A 13,771-nucleotide genomic window follows, 5' to 3' on the forward strand; every position below is an offset into this window, starting at 1 on the left:
GTCACAGTCCAGGATCAACGGGTTCATTTGGAGCCTTCACCCAGGCAGCACATCATGATAGGAGTGTGTGCTGAGCAGACATCTCTCACTCACGGCTGGGTTGTAAAACAGAGGGAGAAGAGGGGACTGAGGTTCCCATATCTCCTTCAAGGGTGCACACTGCAAAGTGGCCGGAAGATGCCCCCCTTCTCCACTAAGCCTAATCTTGTAAGCCTTCTACTCCCTCCCAGTAGAACCACAATCCGGGAACCAGGGGCTTTGTGCGGTTATGGGATGAGCAGTGTTCACTGTCCTAGACAAGATCTAGCGTCACGTAGGTGGCAAGTTGGGGGCAGTGGGTGTGTGAGGGGGTGATGTGCAGGATTATGCTGACTAGGTTAGCTGAAGTGGGAAGACCCACACTGACGGGCCTCGCCATTCCCTGGGTCTGGATCCATGGCTGTATAAAAGTAGAGCGTTAATAGCACCAGCATCACCTGTGTCCCACTGCTGTGACTTCCCCTCCATGGTAAGCTGTAACCTCTTAGCCCTTTCTCCCTTAGGCTGTGCCGACATCTCAGCACAGCAACAGGGAGGAGACTGGGGGGATTTTTGTTGCATTGGGTTGTTTTTGTTGGTGTCCTGGTGGTTTGTTTGGCTGCATCGAGCCTTTTGGTTGAAAGTTGGTTTGTTTATTTTTAGTCAGTGAGGGGAGGAATCTTTCTGTGTAACCCTGGCAGGGCTAGAACTTCACAGGTAGCTTACACTGACATCAAACTCACAATCCTCCTGTCTCATAACCCTGGTTCTGCCTCTAGAGGGCTAGGATTGACAAGAGACAAGGCATCCTGCCTTTGATGCCTCTTTGTGTCCTGTGAGGCATCCTACCAGACAGACCCACCTCCCTCTTGGTGTGGTACCTACTACTGGTTATCTCAAAGATGAGATTATGAGATGGCCTCATCACACGGCTTCCTGGAGCTGGGAGGAATAAAATCTGCAAGGTTCTAACGTGAACGTGCCCTCGTTGTAGGTCTCTCTCTCTCTCTCTCTCTCTCTCTCTCTCTCTCTCTCTCTCTCTCTCTCTCTCTCGGCTTTGTGGGAAAGATTGTTCTTTTGTTTTGCGGGAACCCAGATGGAGTCTGTCTCACAGTCGTAGAACATGGAAACTTGTCTGAATTTTAGGAAAAGCAACAGCTTTCTCTGCTCGTGGGTCAGATTCGCAGCTCAAGTGTCTGTCACCATGTCCACACAGCTGGTATTTCACTGAGATAACAAAAGTCATACCTGGTACTTAGTGTGCAATCGATTACAGTTCTGTGTGGTAGGAGCGTCACCTGAGTAGTGGTCGGGAGGAGCTTAAGAAGTTGGTGGGAGCGTGAATAAAACCCACTCTAAAGATGAGCAGAGGCTCAGCATGTGCACTAACCCAAGCAAGAGAGGCAGCTTAATGACTCAAAACTCTTGTCAGGGGGACTGGAAAGATGGCTCAGTGGTTAAGAGCTTGCTGCCGTTCCAGAGGTCCTGAGTTCAACTCCCAGCAACCATACGGTGGCTCACAGCTATCTACAATGGGAGCTGATGCCATCTTCTGGCCTGCAGGTATACATGTGGACGGAATACTGTATACATAATAAATAAAGTAAACTTTCAAAAAGTTCTTGTCAGCCTTTAGAGTAGAGTTGGATCATAAACTAAGGTTTCTCTATTTTTTTCTTTTATTTATTTTGATTTCACTTTACATTCCAACCACAGTTCTCCCACCCCTCCCCTCATGCCTCCTCAACTCCCCCCCCCCCAGGCCACATCCTATCCACTCCTCTCAAAGAGTAAGGGCTCCCATGGGGAGTCAACAAAACCTGGCACATTAAGTTGAGGCAGGACCAAGTCCCTCCCCACTGCATTGAGGTTGAACATGGCATCCCACCATAGGGAATGGGCTCCGACAAGCTAGCTCATGCACCAGGGATGGATCAGGGGCCCCTCAGATAGTCCAGACTTCACCACTGTCTCCCACATGTAGAGGGCCTGGTTCAGAATGTTGGAGTCTCCACGGCTGTCAGTCTAGGGTTCCCACCAGCTTGGTTCAGCTGTTTCTGTAGAGTGCCCCTTCATGACCTCCCTTGTTCATATATTCCCTCCTCCCTCTCTTCGACTGATGATCTTCCCTTTTAATTTCTGATCTCGTGTGCTAGGGGAGCCCATTCATTTCAGCCTGAGGAATCCGTACCATTTGTTCTGCCGGCTTCTCTGAGTAACTTGGAGTTCCACTACAGAGTTAGTGTCTGTGAAAGGTGGAGTGTTTGTTGTTTTTTCTTTTTTCCCCCCTCCTGAACGTAAATCAAATCAACATTAGCCAGGTCTGTGTCACCAGGCAACAAGCAGATTTTTTTAAGGTTCATGATTGGATATGTTACTATAAAAGTTTCCCTTCTGTCATTACACTTAATGCTGTAATGGCCCGAATAACTGGCTTGCTCCAGGCTGTGTGTCGGGGCTGTGCCGGAGCCATTGTAGGAGACGGTGTGTGCTCCCCTGGAAATGTGTGCCAGGAGAATTCAGTTCTCAATGGACAGCCTGCCGGCTCTGCTTTCTGTTTTGTTAGAAACCTCCCGGGGTTAGCATCTCCAACTTGATGCTGCACAGCCCTGCACCTCTCAAAACTATCTGTGTCATATTGAAATTTCCTTAAACTCTTGCTCATACAGTTGTCTCTGAAAGTAACCTAATGCCGTCCACATTATGATGTGGATATCAACGTCTATCCCAGTGACTGGTGATAAAACAGAAACTGATATTTTTTAACAGGTTCTTCCCTTGCCACCGTCCAGGTTTTTGTAATGTCAGTATACCTAGTTTCACGGTTCATTTTCTAAAGTCATTTTCCCTATAGAATTTTCTTACCATAAGTGTCCAACAGCTTAACTCTACACATGAACTCAGAGTTATCAAAGGAAAGAAATATGTTTATTACATGATCCTGACTGATTGCTTTTCAAAACCAGGAGAAAATAAAACCTCAATTTTGAACAACAGAGGACTTGCAAGGTGGCAGGAAGTTTTAGGAAACTAGTGTGTTGTGACAGTACTGTCTTTTTTTCTGTCCTTTAACTCTTACGAGTTTGAATAAAGTTCTGAGTTGAGATGTGCTATAATTACAAACAAGCTTTTCCAAGTGGAATCCACGTTGATGCTGAATTCCCAGTTACTGAAACATGAAGTTCTAGAAGCGACAGTGTCCAGCAATAGAAGCAGGGAAACCGGGGCCCGGTTCTCATGCCCTCTCTGGTTACACTCGGTGAATTTTCCACAGGCACTGAAGCTGACATCAGTGAGTGTAACCTGTGAGCATCCGGGTTCCCTGTCTCCCGAGTCATGGTACATGTTGCTTTGTCCCTGTTTGTGTGATATGACAATTCGCCTTCCTGGTAGAAGAAGTCACTGCAGTATTTACTGTAGAAAGGCCATTTTGTCCATGGAAATAATTTTTATTGTTCTGAGTCACTCTGCTGTGGAAAGTTAGCCTGAGTTCCAGGACAAAGATGAGATGATGTGTTTACTTTGCTTTCTACCCTCTTCAGTGGTTTTGAACGCATGAATGTCAGCATTGTCAAAGTATTTCCATGTTTTTATTCATTTAGAAACAACATCTGTAGCAATGTCTCTTCCACGGACAGCCTCTGCAGTTTGCAACGACTGCCCAGTGCGATGTGAGCTCTTGCTTCTCACTGAGCCCTGTTCATGTCTTCTTAATGGATGCTTGCCATTCTAAAGGTTGCAGAAACCTTCGGAAATATTGAAATTGCTTTTGCCAAGCTCCTGGAGGGTGTGGATTTAGTTGTAAGCCTCTGAGGGCACACACCTGTATGTATCCCAGTATTCAGAGACAGAAGTGAGTTCAGGGCCAACCTGAGTTACCTAGTGAAAGCCGACTCAGAATAATTTTAAAAATTAAAAATAGAGTAAACCTCCATAGTAATGTTTCCTGATGTGGCCTAGAGCAACTCCGTGACAGATAAACCCTAAACCCAGTGAGTCCCTGGCCTTCTTTTCCCAATAGACTTTGGTTGGACAACAGCTATTGTATTCGTTAATAATTTCTAGAGAACTAAGTTTTTTAAAACACAGAAATATAAATTTTAGCAACAGGACAGCTTATGTTTACTGAGAAGCTTTGGCTAAATGGCATTTTAGATGATATTTCAAGGCAGCCAGTGGCTGTCCTCCCTCTGAACTGGAATGTCGAGTTACTGGTCACCACTGTTCCTTCCATCACTGCTCTCAGTGCGCATGAGTTTGACCGTCTAACTTAGGCTTAAAATGAATTTCTTGCAAGGACAAGAGAACTGGGTAGGCCTCCCGCCTTCTTGGCTAATCAGCGTCCTAACTGGTCAGCCCCCAACAATGCCCTAACTAGCTAACCTTCTTAGGCAAGAAGAGACTATGGTATTATTACTCAACGTTACACTAGAAGGAAACTGAACAGAATTGTTTTGTTTTTGAGACACTGTCACCTTCTATAGAGCAGGCTGGCCTTGAACTCACAGCAATGTTCCTGAGCTAGCCTCTGACTGCCAGGACCGCAGGCATAGGCCACCACCCGCAACTCTTTAAACAAGTGCTTTCTAGAAAATAATTTCTCCTCTTAGAAATGGTCACGTCTGGTCCTGCTCTCAACTATATATTTATACAATATACACTTCTTATATCCACAAGATCGAGTGTGTGTGTGTGTGTGTGTGCGCGCGCGCGCACACGCATGCATCTGGGTGTGTGATTCGGAGCTGGGTTGTGGAGAGTTGGCTTTTCACATTAGGAAGTGGTCAGTATTCACGTGAACTGTTTTCTTTTCAACAGGTTGACATGATGAAAGAGGCTCTGGAGAAACTTCAGCTCAACATCGTGGAGATGAAGGACGAGAACGCAACCTTAGATGGTGGTGATGTCTTATTCACAGGTATACGCACGTTGGTTTTCCATCCTAAGACCTGACTCCCACTTGCTTGTTCCGTTGACACGTTTCTTGAGTCATCAAATTAATGAATGATAAACACGAGGATCTAAAGAAGTCCAGAAAGTCACAGTGAAGATGAAAGAGTGGTTCCATTTGGAGATCATCACTGTAATGTAGAGATACATCTCATGCTTCCTTGCATTGGAGGTCCTTTTTTTCCAGAACATTCATGTGCATAATTGGTTATCCTTTATAAGGGATATCATTGATATGTATCGTGTTTTCTATAATTGAGTTTATATGTTTCATGGTATTTCCATTGTGTAACGATAGACTGCGTTTGTACTTCAAAATCCTTAATTCGAAATTTACATCATTTACAAGTAATTTCTTTCCAGATGGGAAGATGACTTCAAATAGATTTCTATGCAAATGGATTTGGCTTTGTGCCAGCATAACACAGCGAAATATAAATGTTAGTATGATTATTGATCTAACCACTCAGGGTGAGAACCTGAGCTCTACTCCCCGGAACCCACAGAAAGTCGGAACCAGTACCCCACCTCTGTAGTCCCAGCGTGTCCACAATGAGATGAGAAATGGAGATAGGAGAACCCCCAGAAGCCTGGATGCTGGCGGGCCTGGCTTGCACATTGGTGAACAAGGGACCCCGCTTCATGCAGGGGGGTTAGTTCAAAGACCAGCAGCACCCAAGGTTATACTCTGATCTCCACACTTGCACCCCATTGTCTCCCCCTGTCCCCCCTTCCACCTCTTCTTTTATAGAACATAAAATGTGCCATTTTTCCTGTTTTTAAGTGTAAAATTCCTGAAGCAGCGGTTACATTCCCAGTGTTTGCAAGTTTGCCCCTCGATTAGGCAGAGCGTGGTAACTAACAGATCCTGTAGCGCTTTCTGCATGCTCTCTGCCCTGTCTCTCCATGAGTCAACGCTTCATTAATAATTTATCAGGAAATGGAGAGATGGAGAGCTGCTTTCCAATCCCGCTTCCTGCTGGGAAATCTGTCACTCACGAAAGCAGCTACTGGCAAAAAGTTGTTTCCAACTCGTTCCCTTGAATAGATAGCATCAGTTTTCCCCTTTATTTATTTTGTGAAATATAGATTTCATATAACTGAGTTATGAATGTGTGTACTGTTTAAAGACCAATAATAAAATTAAAATAAGTGCTTACATGCCCACCCTTGGCTTATAAAACAAAATTCTGCCAGGACCACAGAAACCCCATGTGGTCCCCTCTCCAGCCCCAGGAAGCCGTTCTCTTTACTGTCTGAAGATCATTTCCCCGATCTTTCTTTGCAGTTTGTCTCAGCATATGTATTTCTAAGTTGTATGCTATTTAATGTTGCTCTTCTTGTAAGTTCCTATTGCTGCAGCATCCATGATACGAATTCTTGTGTGATTTTTCTACTTTTGACGGAAGTTGGGCGATGCAAATGTAGGGTTTTCTATGTGGAGCAGTCTTCTGTGGAAAGGAATGCCACCAAATACTCATTTTACTAGTGGTGTGCAGTGTGGCTGCCGTCTTCGGGGCTCGGGGATAAGGGCTGCTCTGTAAGGCCGACACTTGGATTCTGGGTTATCGGGTGGACTCTCTCCCGCTTCAGTATGATGATTTGAGAATTTTCCTTTTCCATCTCAACTTCTGGTACTTGAGCAGTCGTGTATATCAGGGATAAAGTCACCCCATCATTCTTCACTTCCATACAGTGTTGGATTTACTTTGCTAATATGTTTAAAGCTTTTGATTCCATGACCTATACTCTTTCTTTCCTGTTTTTCTCATCTGGTTTTGGTAGAACTGTTATATCACCCTCAAATATTGTGTTGGGGGATACTTCATATGTTTCTCTCTTCTTGGAATCAATACGATTTATATTACATAGCCCTTCGCCTTGATAGGCAGATACATAAACAGTTCCTGGCACTTTATTAGGGGGGAGACTTTAGCCGGATCCGGTTACTTTAATGATTATACGACTATTTAGGCTTTCCTGGGTCCACATTGGTGACTCCCATTTTTCTGACTTTATCTCCTTGCCTTTGTCTCCAAAGTTCATGGCCATCGCAGCTATACCCCCTTCCCCTTCGCTGTGTTTGCGCCTGCCTCCCTCTGTTTCTTCCCCCTCCCTCCAAAACTTTGTCGATTTTATTCTTCTTTTCAGAGGACTAAATATTGGCTTTTGTGAACCCTTTCTCTTGTGTTCCATTATCTCTTTGCTTCTTTTAAATATCTTTATTTATACTCTCTCCTTTCCCCCTACATAATGAATTCGTATTTTATCTTACTGATTTTGAAATGTACACTTCTCTAATGTGTGGATTTCCCTTCAAATACTACTTTGAATTGAATCTTTTTTCCTTCTCTGTTTTCTGGGTTTTGTTTGTTTAAGACAATGTTTCATGTAGCCCAAGCTAGCTTCAGATTCATTATATAGTTGGTGATGATCTTGAATTCCCAGGCCTTCTCCTCCACCTCCCCAGTGCTAGAATTACAGATTTGCTCTACCACATCCAGTGAGAAGCTCTAGTTAATATGAATATTTCTAACGCCATTGAGTTCTAAATGTTTTCTAAATTTCCATTATGATTTAACTGTTAATGCATTAATCTATCATAATGGATTTATTTTTAATGTGACAATTCTTATAAGTTTGGAGACTACCAGATCTACTATAGCTGTAGAATGGAAAGTAATTAGCTTATATTTCCTTTATGGATTATATTTCAAGTAGATCAGTTTTTTCTTCTCCTTAGAATTCTCAATATAAATGCAGATCTCTAATTTAAAAAGTGGATCTGTGCCCAGGCATCAGTGGAGACTCAACCCACTGTGGAAGCTTAGTGGGGGAACATAAAGGAGGAATTAAGCCATTGTCACTGAACGCCCTTGATCATTCTCGTCCCACCTCACTGAAATATCTGTGGCCACTGGTCACATGCCTTGTGTGAAGCAATGAGCATATGGACCCCTCTGGAAAAATTGAAAATATAACTGTCTTTTAGAGACATCAATTTACTAATAATACAAAGAGTAAAGGAGCCATGTAAGTGCTAAGTGCTGTTAGGGGGCCATCAGCCAAACCCGGATCGTAGGATTGTTGCCCTGAGGAATTCTCCTGTAAGTGAATGTGGTAGGAAAGGAAAGAAAATGTGATTATTTATTTATTTAATTAATTACTTTTTACATTTTGTGGGTTTTTTAGATTTTTTAAAAATATATTTTGATCGTATCCTTTTCTTCCCCCAAAACCTTCCAGAATTATTTAATTATGACTATTTAATGTATATGGGTGGTTTGTTTTGTTTTGTTTTGTTTTGTTTTTGCCTGCATGCCTGTGTACCACATGCAGGCCTGGTGACTATGGAAACCATTAGAGGACATTGGCTTCCCGAGAACCATTTTGTTGATGCTTCTTGAGCAAAGCATCCCTGTCAAGTCTGGAAAACACAATCTCCCAGCAGGCATCCTATTCCTCTGGCTCCTTCAGCCTTCCAGCCCATCTTCTGAGGTGTTCCTTGAGCTGTAGGTACAGGGCTTGTGTTGTAGATTTATAGTCATCTTAAGGGGCAGTGAAGGAGCAAGGAGTTCCCCTTGTATATCTGGACAGCCACCACCAGACATCACCAGACATTTTTCATCTTCCTGAGTTGAAACTCCGTCCCCATTCAGCAACCACTACGCATTTACCCCTTCCCCCGACTCTTAAAAACTTCCATGCTGATTTCTATCCCTGAGTTTGAAAGGTTTATTTAAGGTCAGTCATTTAATTGGTTTGTGGAAGAAGAGCAGTTGTCTCTTTGGGGGAACTCTCTCAAGGGAGAAGAGAACTGTGTGATGCCCGGAGGTCGTTATTATAGGTGGAGAAACGGGGTACTCCTTGGGGTCACCAACTTGTTATGCTCCATCACATCTCTTACAGGCAGAGAATTTTTTGTGGGCCTTTCCAAAAGGACAAACCAGCGAGGTGCTGAAATCTTGGCTGATACTTTTAAGGTAGGTGAAGGATTGTTTATGCCTGTCTCAGAGTAATTGCTTAATAAATATTCATGGCCCCATTGAGTCAATATGTCATGAGTAATTGTGTTTATATTTCACCCGCTTTAAAAAATTATTCTTAGTATTTGTACATTTGCTAGACGTTTTAGAGTCTATTAAATTCAAATTTCTCAATAATTAGGATCCATTGAGCTCTCTCAGGAAAAAAGAGAGTTAGTGTGTTCACCTCCTGGCTTTTCCTAAGGTGTAATCATAAAGACACTAGTGCATGCCCCTGACAAAAAAACCACTTTAGAAAATAAAAGCTGAAGATGCAGATATGTCCGATGTGAAATGTGATTTTCAGATTAGAATGTGTGATCTCCTCTACTGGGTGATTGCTGTGTACTGGGGACTGTGGAAAGTCTCTCAGGTGCTTTCCATCAAGTCATTTACTGCTGGCGGGTTCACCAGCCTGCTTGGGAATAGATACAAGTACCCTTCCCTCAAGGTCCCTTACTGCTCGTAGGAAGAAGGGTTCACCAGCCTATTTGGAAAAGTATACAAATGCACACATGCACACACGCGCACAGACAGGCACCTCTCCCTGTCCCAGAATCCACAAGGGATTCAAACAACCCTCCCAGAATAACCTGCCCCACAGGCCAAGGAACTAGCCTTGGTGGCAGGGTTAAACTCTGGAAGGAAACTGCTTTCTTCTTACAAGCAGTAATGCCAATGCCTGTGAGTCAATCCCCCTGCCTCCCCACCCCCACCCCCTGGGATAGTCGCCTTCAGAAGACCAAGTGAGGTTCTGACCATTGGTAATCAGTCTTGGCAATTGCTCTGCAGTAACAACCCACTCGTCTTTCTGTCTGTCTGTCCGCATAGGACTACGCCGTCTCCACAGTCCCTGTGGCCGATTCTTTGCATCTGAAGAGCTTCTGCAGCATGGCTGGACCCAACCTGATTGCGATAGGGTCCAGTGAATCTGCGCAGAAGGCCCTCAAGGTAAGCACAAGGCTGTGCCTCTAGGTACAGCAGGCTGTGCCTGGCTGCAGGCTAGACACCGGGCAGGGGTGGCGAGGGCTGAACGGACTGGCACCTGAGACACCTTTGGTGTGCACTGTCCGCTCTGGTCCTCATTAGGAGCTAAGAACCCCCGAGTGTGGAAAGGCTCTTGAGAGGTCAGTCATTCTGTATCCCTCATCAGACTTCCTCACATGGCCAGGTTTCTGGATGACAAGCACCAAATTTATCATTTCACTAGACAGGGACCTTTGCAGTGTTCTCTTTCCCACAAGGAGGGGAGCTGCTACATCCGGGGCTCATTACAATATGCTTATCCTCTGTTGTGCCTATGCTGCAACATGGTGACCTTCTAGAAAGCTGTGACTCAGAAGAACCTAGAGAGCCTGCTGCCTTCTCTTTTATTTAGAATGATAAACTTGGCACAGAAAATGTCCTCCTCTCCTAGGTGAAACTCGAAAAGCACAGGAAGACCATGGCGGTCTGAGGTCCCAGAGCTCGATCTGTAGTACAAGTCCTGGATGACGAGGGCTTTCCAACGTTGCCATGTTTTCCCTTTGATAACACGTCTCTAGTCTGCAGCTCCAATGCTGGGAGATAATCCGCAGGCTCTGGAAGGGCAGAGATCAGGCCTTACTTTCCCTTGAGTTTCTTCCTGTCTGGCCCTTTACGGAGCCTGAATATATATATACTCCTGGTTGGGGGTGAGGTGGCATTGTCTCCTCTGTGCTGATAAGCCAGATGGAGTACTTTGCCGATGTCACAAGACTGGCACTAAGTGGTCTGGAACAGGGGCCCCCTCTGAGGTGGCCCTTCATGTCAACATGCATGATTCATGTGTGAACCAAAACCATAGATTGCTCAAGCAAAGGGAGTGAGGGCAACCTGTGTGCCCCATATATGCCGTGTATTGCTTTGCTCTTCCGTGTCTTTCCTCCTCTTCCTCAGCGAACCCAGGTGCAGCATAACTAGGAAGCAATGGTTGCCTTGAGCAGTTTCCCCTCGGTGGAATCTGCAGCTCACCAGCCTTTTCCCCTTTTCCCCCTAAGTGTAGCTGTGACAGCATCCAGGTCCAGGGCTTTTAACAGCTGTCGCTGAATTATCTGCTGGACTCGATTTCTGTCAGAATGGCTCTCTCTGCTCTCCTGTAGAGTCTGCCTTTTGTTTAGCTTCCTCTGAAGAACTAAGTTGGCTTTCTGTGTATAGGAAAGATAGCATCTCCAAAGAAAGCATTTGATGAACGGTACCATCCAGGGGACCAGGGAAGATGGTATTTCTCCTTGGGGAGTAACTGTGGTATCTGTCCATGAGAGCCGAGTTGGTCTGCATGTGTTTAGAATCGATTATAAAGGAAAGGGAACTCAAGCTGGCTTGAACCCTGCCTTTGTGTAAGTGAGCACAAATAACCCCTTCTAGATAAAGTAGACTAGGTCCCCTATTCCAGCGGCATGGCGATCGCTGCCTCAGTGGGTGTCGACTGTCTGGAGAAAGTGACACCACAAAGTGGAAGGTAATATGATATAGTATGAAATTCTAATTGACTCAGAGGTCAGAGTAAAGCAGACGGCTCCCTAATAGCTAATCAGAGAAAGCCCTCTGGGGAAACATAGGACTAGAAGTAGGTCAAAAACAACCGGGAGCATTTGTCAGGGTGGGATTCAGTGAGCAAGGGCTCCAGGTGGGGACACAGTGGCATCTGAAACTGAGCAACGTGTGCTCAGGAGATGTGAGCTGCTTGCCAGCCTCTGGCTGGAGCAGGTGGAATCTACAGATGCTGTATTTAAAGATGAGGAAGAGAGCGTTGTCACGCAAAGAGTCTGGGTACCTGTACATCTCTGAGTAGAATGATCATTCCTTCAGAGATGCTGGGCCCACACTCCTCTCTCCAAACATGATAATCGTTGATATTGCAGAAGAAAAGGAGCACTGAGAACCTAGCAAAATCAAACAACCAAAAAGTGGGCTCACACCCCAATTTCCATTGTATGTCTTGATGTGTGTTCCATTTTCCTTCGTCCTTCCCTTCCCATTGACAAGTTCTGTAAGGTGGCATCTCTTAGAACATTCTAGGGAGACTTCATAGGCCTTCCTGCTGAACTCCTCTGAGTATGAACAATGATGGCCATTCTTCACCTAAAACCTCCCGTGTCAGAAGCTATAAATAGCCCCCGTGAGCTCCAAGGGCACTCTTTGGGGGTCATTTTTTTTCCATCAGCAAATGTACTGCCTCAACCACGGGCCCGTGGAGTAGGCGAGTGCCTGCCTGTCGTGTTCCTAACATCAAAAGTATACCCTTTTACTTTGTAGTGAGAGCATGACAAACTCAGTTGGAAAATAATGAGCTTTTCCCACAGGGGACAGTCTCGGGTCAGACGCAGGTGGTCAGTGACATCACAGGGAGGTGACCTGAGATGCTCATTTAGCTGAGCTCAGCTTGGTTCCTGTGTAAGGCTCCCAGTAAACCTGAGAAAGGGCAAGCCCTCCTGCTGACACGGGGATGTGCAGGAAGAACCATAGAAATGCCTGTCATTTACAAAAGCAGACGCGTTGCCAGACTAATGCTCCCCACATTTTAGGTGAAATACTGAGCTTGGATGAAATAAATATTCTGAGCTGTATCTTATGCCTCAAGGATCTAATTTCCTGGATCTTGAATCCTCTTTCCTTGATGTCCCACTGTGTTCATCGGCCTGCAGGTGCCGTGACAAATGCCTCAGATAAATCAGCTCAAAAGGATTAACAAGGGTTTAGTGGCTTCCGTCCATGGTCACTTGACCTATGGCAAGCCAGTACCACGAAGAGGAGCACACAGTGCAACACAGCCACTCACCTCAGGGCAGTAGGGAAGCCGGAAAGGAAGGAGGCTGAGGACCCAGGGTCTCCCACAAAAGCACTTAGAGTGATACAGCATACTCCCACTGGACCCCACACCCTAAAAGTTCCACCCCTTCCCTGTGGTGCCACAGGCTGGTGATCAAGTCTCTGATACATGAGCCTTTGGGGGACACCCAGAATCAAAGCACAGCTCCTGACCTACTCAGTGGCCATTTTTTTAACTTTATTTTTTTTTATTTTTTATTGGGTTTTTATTGATTTTATTGAGCTCTACATTTTTCTCAGCTCTCTTCCCTTCCTCTCCCCTCCCTTTTTACCCTCTCCCAAGATGCCCATGCTCCCAATTTACTCAGGAGATCTTGTCTTTTTCTACTTCCCATGTGTATTGGAGCTATGTATGTCTCTCTTAGGGTCCTCATTGTTGTCTAGGTTCTCTGTGATTGTGATTTGTAGGTTGGTTTTCTTTGCTTTATGTTTAAAAATTATTTATGAGTGAGAACATGTGATAAATGTCTTTCTGGGTCTGGGTTACCTCACTCAATATGATATTTTCTAGCTCCAACCATTTGCCTGCAAAATTCAAGATGTTATTTTTCTGCTGTGTAGTACTCCATTGTGTAAATGTACCACATTTTCCTTATCCATCCTTCACTCAAGGGTCATTTAGGTTGTTTCCAGGTTCTAGCTGTGACAAACAATGCTACTATGAACATAGTTGAGCACATGTCCTTGTGGTATGCTTGAACATCCTTTGGATATATACCCAAAAGTGGTATTACTGCATCTTGAGGAAGGTTGTTTCCTAATTTTCTGAGAAATCACTACACTGACATCCAAAACAGCTGTACCAATTTGTACTCCCACCAGCAATGCAGGAGTGTTCCCTTTACCCCACATTCTCTCCAGCATAAGTTGTCATCAGTGTTTTTGATCTTGGCCATTCTTACAGGTATAAGATGGAATCTCAGAGTTGT

At 44.8% G+C, this 13,771-nt stretch overlaps 1 protein-coding gene across 1 annotated transcript in view; it reads left to right on the forward strand.

Annotated features, from left to right (window-relative positions):
* Ddah1 (dimethylarginine dimethylaminohydrolase 1) overlaps nt 1-13,771 on the forward strand; it is a 124,623-nt gene that overhangs the window by 82,803 nt on the left and 28,049 nt on the right. Inside the window, exons 2-4 of the mRNA XM_005357397.2 lie at nt 4,837-4,936; nt 8,878-8,951; nt 9,825-9,944. Coding sequence (XP_005357454.1) covers nt 4,837-4,936; nt 8,878-8,951; nt 9,825-9,944 — 294 coding nt within the window. The remainder of the gene's footprint in view (nt 1-4,836; nt 4,937-8,877; nt 8,952-9,824; nt 9,945-13,771) is intronic.

Source organism: Microtus ochrogaster, chromosome 21 (assembly GCF_000317375.1).
Source record: "Microtus ochrogaster isolate Prairie Vole_2 chromosome 21, MicOch1.0, whole genome shotgun sequence".
In the NCBI taxonomy this organism is placed as follows: domain Eukaryota; kingdom Metazoa; phylum Chordata; class Mammalia; order Rodentia; family Cricetidae; genus Microtus; species Microtus ochrogaster.